The following is a 9,562-nucleotide window of genomic DNA, read 5'->3' on the forward strand; positions in this document are numbered from 1 at the left end:
CTTCAGGTCTCCACAGCTCCCAGGTCACTTCTTGGGTAGAAATTGCCTTTACAAGCCTTTTCAGGGCCCAGGACTTTGGGACATCAATCTTATGGGGGCTCCAAATTGCAATTATCATTACAGTCATTATTAACATGGAGAAAATCTTGTTGTCTTCACCAACTTGCTCCAGTGGTGGGAGAGATGGTGCACAACCACCAGCCTGCCTTCCTCACTGTTCTTTGCCTGGGACAGGCCAGTGCCTGAGATGTCCCCTGGATCAGGGGTCTCTCTGCAGAGGGATGTGGAGAGCATGCCCTTTGGTCACGTCCGTGTTGTGACCTCCTCCTTTGCTGCAGCTGAGGGGCCAGGTGCCACTCCAGAGCACTGAAATCAGAATGCTGTTCCTTTTGTGGGAGTCTGGAGATCACACGAGGACCCCAGCTTCCCAGAAGAAAGACTGAAAGACTGGTCATTACTCAGCACCACAGCCCCTTTCCTCCTTGTGTGCCTCCTTCATGGGCCATGCTTGGGCACCAGGGTTGGATCTCCTGGCTGCAGGGATGGAAGGGGGAAGCTGTGGCCCCAGAGCAGGGGTGGTGGCACCAGCCCAGCAGCAGCAGGCAGCGTGTCTCCTGCACATCTTTCACCAGGCAAACGTGCTCCTCCTGGTCCCAGCAGCCAGGCTGGTGCACAATTCCCTGCAGTTGGATAGAGGCTCCCCACGGCCTCGGGGAGAACAGGGGTCTACTGTTTGTCTGAAAGGGGAAAGAGCCTGCACAGGGCATCCACACTGAGGTCCTGCTGTGCAAGCAGCCCTTGCAGGCACTGGCAGCCTGTGCTGTGCAGGAGAGCTGGATCCCAGGAGGGCTGGCAGCCGGATGGTGCTGAGGGGGCACTACACGTGGGCACCTTTGGAGAGGTAGGCGACCAGTGCCACCACCACCCCGATGTATACGCCTGTGCCGATGGTGATGGAGAGCGCAGCGAGGAAGAGGGCTCGTCGGGAAGCTGAGCTGGCCAGGTGGAAATCTCCTTTGGAGACAGCCTTGCTAGTCTGGAAGAAGAAGAAACACTCGTTGCTCACAACTGTACCAACCTGGCCTTTTAGCCCGAGTGCAGTCCTTTCACTCCTGGATCAGACGCCTTCCCCAGCCACTGCATCCCAGGGAGGCTGGGGACAGGGAGCAAGGCATCTGTCAGTCTGAGAGGGTTCAGAACAGCAGTGCCACCTACACACTACTACACACAAAATCCCTGTGTATTTTCCCTCTGAGGGAACTGTGGGCTTTGGCTGTTTGTCTGAAAGCCTTATCCATCTGGGTGCTCAGCCAGAGCCATGAGCAGGAGGCTGGACTCTCTTTAGCCCAGGCAAACGGTTGGTGCCCTGGAGTGATGGCTGCGTGGTACCAACTAGATACAAATATACCCCATGCATATATGTAACGAGTACTGCCTCTTCTCAAGAAGCTGACTCCAGATAGAACAGTCTGGCTGTGCTGTCACCTGGTTTTGCCTGTATGGGGTTTTTCACCTGAAGCCCATTTGCTATAGAAGGGCTGATGGAGCTACCGATGGAGGCAAATATGGGTGTTGGCTCTCTGGCCTGGCGACTTCCAGCTTTCCTGAGTGCTCAGGGCACATTCAGAACTACTTTACCTATTACCTACTATTTGTGTCTGAGTTGCCATGTGGAGATCAGGACACCCACTGTGCAGACACACCAAATAAAGAGATGATACTTGACTCGGCAAGTGAATGGAAGTGGTAGTTATAGCAAAACTTAAATTACACAAAGTACATCACCAGGTGGAGAGTGCACCATGTTACCCTGCACCACACGGGAAAATGTGAAATCAGCCACTCCTTGGGGTCCTAAATAGTTAAAAATCCCCCTGCCTCTTACCACCTCAGTGCCAGGTACTCATGTGATACACTTTTTCATTTCTGTTTCTATCTTGATTTAACTTATTTATGCCTCTACCCTATCTATTCTTGGTACAGCAGCATCTGTGCAAACACAGAGCAAATCCCCTGGCTCTGCATGAATTATTCTGGGTCAACAGTGATGTAAGTGATTCCAGGCTCTGGACTAAGCCCTTAAGAAGGCAGCAGCTACTCTGAGCCAGTGCAGACCAAGGGCCACCACCCTCTCCAGCCTCTGTCAGCCTGGTGTTGGTCCACACAGCTCAGCCACTGTGTCAGAAACAAGTGCAATGAAAGACCTGCAGTGAGGTATGGAGACCAAGTTCCTTGTGAAGCCTGACTCTCAGGGCATGAGCTGCCTTGGGTTGGGTCATGGCTGTAGGACCTCCATACTACTGGAGAATGGGAAGGCAGGTGGGAAAATGCCATTTTCCTGAGCTTGAGTGGAGGGTGAGAACTTGGGCAAGAGGCCAAAGGGAGCCCCAGTTGCCGAAACAGGAAAAGCCTGACCTCCAGTAGCCCTGACTCTCGCGAGAGCTGGTGGTCTTGCAACCCCACAGGGGTTGTGGAGCCAAGAACACCTTTTGCCTCTGCCCTCAGTGGTCTGGGTATGGCACAGAGATGAGCCTTAGAGCCAGAAAGGTACCCGGTCCCCTCTAAGGGCTTTTGTGGCTTGCAGGGCCCTTGCTCCAGTGCTCAGTGCACACAGGCAAGCAAAAGGATCTCTCTTACCCCTTGGGAGAAGTAGAAGGCAGCAATCCCCAGGGGCCAAAAGCAGCACAGCATGGAGAAAAGGGCCAAGCCCAGGTGGTCCCGGGGGGGAAGCATCAGGAAATGATCCTCACTTTCACTGTCGCTGGAGGAGTCGCTCTGCAAAACCAGATGGATTCAGCACATGCCCACTTCTCTGTGCCACCCGGCAGGGTCCCAGCCCCTCCCCTCCCAGCTCCCTCTCTCTCCTGGCCTCATCACATATTCTCACACATTTCCCACCTGCAAATTCAAGGAGTGAATTTCAAAAATGTTTTTGCCTCCTCAGCCCAGTTTGATGAGAAAAAAATGCAGCTCAGCAAATTTAGGAGCTGAGTGGATTCTTGGCTCCCTGCCAGAGCAAACGCTGAGCTCGTTTGCTGGGGGGTCTGGGATTTCCCTGGGAGATAGATAGTCTTAAACTGAAATACCTTGAGCTTTGGCAGAACTGTCTGTTTGTCAGCTTAAACAAACCTAAATGAAGTGCCTTATTCCCATTAGCGACTAGGAGATCAATATCCTGCTAACTCAATTTAGCAAGTGAGGGAAAGTGGTTGAATTGGAGCCTCTATCATAGGGGCGATGTGTCCTGTCTCCTTAGCAAGCACATTGCTCAGAGCAGCTGTGCCCAGCCCTCCTATCTGTGGGCACCAGCCTGAAAGCGGTGTGTCTTGTGGGAAAGGCACACAGAGGTGGGGACATCGCTGATGCTCTCTGAAAAGGCCCCACCACCAGCACCCACAGCAGCAAAGCTGTGCTGGGTCATCAGCTCCAGGAGGCTGTGGAGACCCTCTTCCACCTCTCAAGGTGATGCTCGTGGTCTTTGCACTGCTGCTCGAGGCATGGTGGGGCAAAGAGAGCAGCATGAGGCTGCTTTGCCAGTACTCATTCTTGCTATACAAGAATCACCCTGGCTTTGTATGTGAAGCTTTCACTAAGCTGCTGCCCTCGGGCATGAGAATTTTGCTGTTATGCAAGGATCGCTATTTCCCCTGAGCTGGGCTGCCACAGCCGTGGCAGGTTGCCCTTGTCAAAGGGTCCCCGTGACCCAAGGCCCTGCAGAGACAGCCCCACCTCCCCTGCACTCCCAGCAGGCTTGCAGCCAGGCTGCCCTCAGGGAAGCCAACCTCCTTCTGAGGTCTTCGGTGAGGGAAAGGGAGCAGAAATGGCAAGGATGAAGGAGAAATGTTGGGTGCACAGGGACAGGGTGATGAGGCAGGAGATGGTAGAGAGTTCTAGGGGGGAAGCTCTGGGGAAAGAAGGAATTATCAACAATTTGGGCTGGTGGCCAGAGTTACCAGAGGAGTTTGGTGCAATCCCACCAGGCAAAGCTCACCTCATACTCCTGGAGCTCCTCTTCCTCCACCTCATAGGACACAGTTTGGATGCGGATGTCGCTCTCTACCAGGCAGGACCCTTGTGCCTCATGCCCGTCCAGACCTTCAGATGGAGCCTCTTTGCTTTCCGTAAAAGTGGTCTCACAGCTTTCCATCTTGCTGTCCTTGGCCTTGAGAGCAGTCTCATCCTTCACGAGGATGAAATTTGGGCCATACAAGGCTTCAACGGCCAGCTGCAGGGAACTGGCATCCAGCAGCTGGTGAGTCCTGGCACCGCCTGTGTTTTGGAAGATGTAGGAATACAGTTTCCCTTGGCAGTGATGACTGGGGTAGTCCTGGCTGTGATGCTGGTGGTAAGAATAGCTGCTGCGAAGGTGCCCGTTGGCCTTGGCCAAGAGTGGATTTTGGAGCTCACGCACGCTCTCCATGCTGCTGGTGGTGGGGGAGAATGATCCTGCAGGAGCAGAGAGAGTGGGAGGGAGGAGGCTTTTATTTCAGCAAGGCAAGGGAGCAGAAAAGCCTCTCACCCATGTGGAGTTGATGTCAAGATGAGGCTAGTGGGAACAGAAAGATTTAGCCATGCTGGAGAAAACAAGAGCCCTTCCCCCCTTCCCCATGGCTTGAACACAATCTTGACAAGCTGAGCATCTCTTCATCTCTCCCCAGCTGGTAGTAAGATAAGGATGCAGCCCTGAAACAAGATGATCTAATGCAGGCTGGATTAAGATAAGTATTTGCTGTATCTATAATGTATCTTGAGATGGCCACGTGCAGCCTGACAGGAAAGGACCTACTGCATCTTTTCTGCTGGTTCATAATGTGTGCTGTGACAAAGCCTAGCAGGCAGCACAGAAGTAGATAAGATCCTGACAGCTACTTGAGGGGTCTCCCAGACTTCTCAAAGTGAAGGCTTGCATAGTGAATCAGGCCCTCTGGGCATTACACATGCACCTAACTGGATTTCAGGTACCAGAGAGGCTTTCTTGGGCTCTTCCAAGGCTGAGAAGTGGCTGGGATGAAAATAGCTAGGAATTGAGGGAGGCTAGGAGGCTGCTGTGAGGACATGGAGGTGGCATTTAGGCTGGAATGGGAAGTGTCAGATGCTCAGACGGATGTGCAGAGGACTGGAGAGTTGCAGAGGTTAAAGGGGAGACACCATAGGCTAATTTAAGTAAAATATCTGTCACATCAGACCTCTGTTTAAATCAGTTCCACCCCCAGCTGCAGCTGGCAGCCACGCACCCCTGGCTCTGGGCCACCAGCTTCAGAAAATGCCAAATCCAAATGGGATCCTCAGCTACAAATGTCAAAATGGGCTTCTTCCTCAGGAAAATTCACCCCCCCACCCCCTTCCCCTTCCTTAATTTCAGAGTGCTGAAACCTTTTCTTTTTTTTTTTTTCTTTTTAAATGAAAATTTCCAAGATTAAATATTTCAACCCATTTTCTTCAGAGGAACATTTGCTATTTTGGCTCCCCAACCCACCTTGGCACAAAGAAAATGTGTAGTGAAATACCAGCATTCCCCAGGAGAGAGAAAAAATTACTTTGCACTCTTCAGTACCCAAGCTCTGTGTTTTACAGCTGCTCTCTAGCACATTCCCAGCTCCTAGACCATGCCACCTTATTGCCTTGCAACCTCAAATGTTCCTGTCCTCCTTAGAGACCTCCATCACTGCCTCCTCTGCAGGATGCTGTGTAGCAGAAACATGCTTCCACCTGCTATATATAGGGTTCCCCGAGGTGAGCTAGGCTTTCTGACAGAAAGTACATCACCTTGGCTTTAAATTTGTCCTCAGGAGGAAAATCTAAATAAAGAACTTGGAGCCGAAGTGTCCAGAGAGTGAAAAGCTCAGTAGTTTCATCCCCTTGGCCAAACTCTGCCACACTGCAGGTATGAGTTGCCATACCTGGTTTTAAGCATCCTTGTTGATGGGTTTTGTTTTGGCAGCAGTTGCCACATTTTGGAAAGCTGCTCAAGAAAATGAAGCCATTCAAAATCACTCCTGAGCTGCTAAAAGTCTGTATGTTTTGGTGAATGCCCTCCACTTCTCCCTCCCCAAAACCATTCCCTGCTTTCAGCAGTTTCCCACCTTGCTAATAAAGTCTGTAATGCCTCACGCAGCAGATGGCAGTTAAGTATTTTCAAAATATTTAAGGGAGATGCATTTGTGCATTTGTAGCACAGAAGGTTTTATTTCCTTCACAGACCCAGAGAAGCATGAAGCTTCATCCCGGTTTGCAAGCAAGGAAAGCATGAAGCTCTTCTTTCCTTACCTCAACATTCAAATCAGATTTCCAACAAAATATCTTGCTTTTTAATGAAACAGTAAGGAGAGGCCAGTCACTCTGTGTCATTTGAGAGCAGCAGCCCAAGCAGGAGCAGAAGCCCAGCTCTAGCCAGAGAAAGTTAATAGTTTTGGTAGGGCATCCACGTCTCACCTCAAGAAACGTTTCTGGCAGCAAGCCAGGGTAGGGAGGGATGGGACCTTGCCAAATGTGCTGAGAAACACCAGCAGATGGGCTGCAGGCAGGATGCTGGCTGCTGGGCAGCAAGTGCTGCCTGCGTGCAGGTTGCTGCTCTGCTGACTTCAGGTCTTGGGCAGCGGGAGAGAGGAGGGGGAGAGCTGTGTGGCAAAGCCCGGTGTTCACAGCAGCACTGGGAAACACTCAGAGCTTGGGGAGGGGAAGAAGGGAAGGGAGCAGGGGGAAATTTGAAACCTAAGAGGACTTGGGAGGTGGCAGGTATCACAGACCAGGATGGGAAAAAAGATTTTATGCAGCTAGACTGCTGCTGGACAGAGACTCTGCTGACTTTGGGCATACTGAAGGATGCTAAAGGGGATGCCTGGGTGGCATGACACGGTAGGACATGATTGGCTGACCTGGGCTGGGAGGAAGAGTCAGGGAGGGCTTGCAGGTAGCCAATATCCCAGTGAACACACCCTGGAAGAATAACAGTGTGGGTGGCAAAAAAAACAGTGGGATAATACTGCTGAAGCATGGGGAAGTGTTTGCAAATGTGGTCTGGGAAGAACTGAAGGCTTTGCCCGGGGTGATCAGCAAGAGCCCAAACCTCTCTGGTCCCTCAAACTTCCCTGGAGCTTTCACTAAGGCAGGGTCAGGAGGCTTGAAGAACCTTGAAGGCTGCTGTGCTGCACAAAGGGTGGACAGGGGAAGGCTGCAGCTACAAGGTTTTAGTCCATGTTAGTCTTGTACACTCCGGGATTATAAAATATTTACCTGTACTAAACTCTCTTTTCCTTGCTGCCTCCCACTCTTGGGAGCTGGGAATGATGCTCTGTCTCGGGAGCAGGATGGGCAATAACAGGGCAGCAGGGACCAAAGCATAAGTGCAGAAGAAAATCTCATTATGCTTCTCATAAATAGGCAAAGGGACCACTAAACACAGCCCTAGCACCCAGTCCTGGCATTTGTCAGCATTGGGAGAGGACAATGGGACACTGGGGGCCAGTGCCACAGCCTGCCCACGGCAGCATGCTCATCCCTGCTGAAAGCAGCCAGGCTGAAACCTCCCTCTCTGGCAGCTGATGTGTAGAGTCCCAGTGCTGGAGGGATAGAGGTGCTTCCCACTCCTTAGTCACCAAGATCACCACATGCCATAGAGACTGTGCCCATGTGAGCAAACATGCATGCTCATCTGCACCTGACTGTCTGGGTTTGCAGGTGGAGACAAGGGCCATCAGACCAGTACAGACGGTATGAGAGAGGGAATGCAGGGAGGGTGCCCCACGTCCACATGTGCAGGGAAGGAGAGAGCCAATTCAGCCCTGCCATTGTTTCCAAACCTCATTTGGATTATCTGGATCCTACAGTGAACTTAGCGACATAGGGACTTAATAAAGTAAGCCTAGTAATAAAGTAAGCTTGGTAATAAAGTAAGCTTGGTAATAGCCAGACTTAGGGGAAGAGGAATGAAGCCAGCAGATGAAAGCAAGTAAGCTGTAAAAGACAAAATTGGCAAAGAATGGCCATTCTCTGTCCTCATTACTAGGGTAACTGGATAGCACACATATCCATCAGCCCCAGGGGGCTGGTCTGAGCAGCACTGGCAAGTAACAGTGGCAAGATGCTGTCAGGTGCACAGGGAGGATGCACACATGCAACCACACGTGCACAGCATGAGCCCGGCGGAGGGTACACCTGGGAGGAGGCAGATTCCAGTGTCCTGATTGAGCTGGACAATTGCTGCTGACGTCCTGCTGAGACTAATGGCTGCTGACTCCCTGATGAAATGCCTCCCCCACAGTTGCTCCCATCACCACCCAGCATGGCAGGGCCCCCCATAATCCCCACTGGTTGCAGTGGTCCGCAGCAGAGTGGGAAATGCACAACTGCATTGTATGCTCTCAGCTTCTCAAGGTGAGTAGCAGCTAAAAGGACCCAAAATAAAGCATGAAAATAAAGATGCAGCAAATCTAGCTTTGTGTTTCATGGATCTCACCTCTACACCATATCCCCTGGGGCAGTCCAGGTCCCCTTGAGACCATCATGAGTGTTTTCCCCCCTACATGAGAGGTGGTCAGGTTGCTGGAAAACCCCCACTGGCAGCAGCACAGCCCTCAGAGGGACCCTTGCACAGATGCCACCTATGATAAGCCCAGTTAATGATGAATTAAGTAGCTGTTCCAGGAATCAATCATCATTTAATTGCCCTGTCAGGCAAACACACTGCCTTGCTTGCTGGGCTCATTAGCAGGTTGAGACTGTGTTGCTTGTCCCCAGACAATCAAGTGAGAAGGTTAGCCCATCCTGGCCAAAGGCTTTCCCTTTCAGGAGAGCAGCTGGGGAGACCAATGTCCTTGGGGAGCAGTCGCCTACTGTGCTGCCATGCCCCGGCTGGTCTGAGGGCAGAGGAGAGGAGGAAGGGACTGTGGAGCTGCTGGAGAGGAAAGAGCTGGTGAGGACCAGCAGGGAAGGAAGAAGGTGGGACAGACCCATGGACATGGACTGGAGGGAGGATAGCTGAGGCATTCATGATGTAGAGTGTCTGATTCACAACTTTGATGCAGCCGGTTTGAAAGAGCTGGAAGGGATTGAATAAAGCTCTTGTTCTGATCTCCTGAGAGGCAGAGAGCCAGTGCCTCGGCGATGGGCTCCTGGCTCCAACAGAGACTAAATTGCTCTGAGAATTGGGATGTGATGGGCTGCTTTTCCAGCCCAAGTCAAATTGGCCAATTTCTAGGTGGAAACCGAGTCGTTATTCTCCCTGATAAAAACGTTTCTCTGCAGCAGTGTTTCTCCCCAGCTGTGCTCAGAGCTCAGGCGCTGCTGCCAGGAGCCGCACGCCCGGCCCCGGGGCGGGCAGGGAACGGCCGGGCTGCTCCTGGAGGAGCCGTGCCCGGGGCTCTGCAGGGTCCCCCGCCGCCCCGTCCCCCAGCCCTGGGACTAGCAAGTGGGACACGCTGCTCGTGAGCACCAGCGTAAGCCCCATCGCCTTCAAACACTGGGGAAACGTGCCCGTAACGCTCAACCGCATCCCGGGAGCTCCGGCACACGGGGCTGCGGGGCTGGCAAGTGCCCGGCTCCCCTGCCCCATCCCCGACCGGGC

The 9,562-nt window shown here is 52.4% G+C and overlaps 1 protein-coding gene across 1 annotated transcript; it reads right to left on the reverse strand.

Annotated features, from left to right (window-relative positions):
• Positions 1–877: 877 nt before the first annotated feature.
• SYNDIG1L (synapse differentiation inducing 1-like) lies at positions 878–4,422 on the reverse strand. Its single transcript, XM_009993877.1, has 3 exons — positions 3,992–4,422; positions 2,638–2,775; positions 878–1,036 (listed from the first exon to the last, which is right to left on the reverse strand). The coding sequence occupies exons 1-3, from the start codon at positions 4,418–4,420 to the stop codon at positions 878–880; spliced, it is 726 nt and encodes a 241-aa protein (XP_009992179.1). The 5' UTR covers positions 4,421–4,422.
• Between the last annotated feature and the right edge of the window lie 5,140 nt (positions 4,423–9,562).

Source organism: Chaetura pelagica, unplaced genomic scaffold (genome assembly GCF_000747805.2).
Source record: "Chaetura pelagica isolate M959 unplaced genomic scaffold, ChaPel_1.0 scaffold11, whole genome shotgun sequence".
In the NCBI taxonomy this organism is placed as follows: Eukaryota; Metazoa; Chordata; class Aves; order Apodiformes; family Apodidae; genus Chaetura; species Chaetura pelagica.

What these genes read in the sequence shown, in the direction of transcription:
- SYNDIG1L (XM_009993877.1), bottom strand. Translation starts at nt 4,420, where the DNA reads ATGGAGAGCGTGCGTGAGCTCCAAAATCCACTCTTGGCCAAGGCCAAC. An exon ending in AGGAGCTCCAGGAGTATGAG is followed by an intron (nt 2,776 to 3,991) that starts GTGAGCTTTGCC and finishes CTGGTTTTGCAG; the next exon opens with AGCGACTCCTCCAGCGACAG. An exon ending in CCTTCTACTTCTCCCAAGGG is followed by an intron (nt 1,037 to 2,637) that starts GTAAGAGAGATC and finishes TTCTTCTTCCAG; the next exon opens with ACTAGCAAGGCTGTCTCCAA.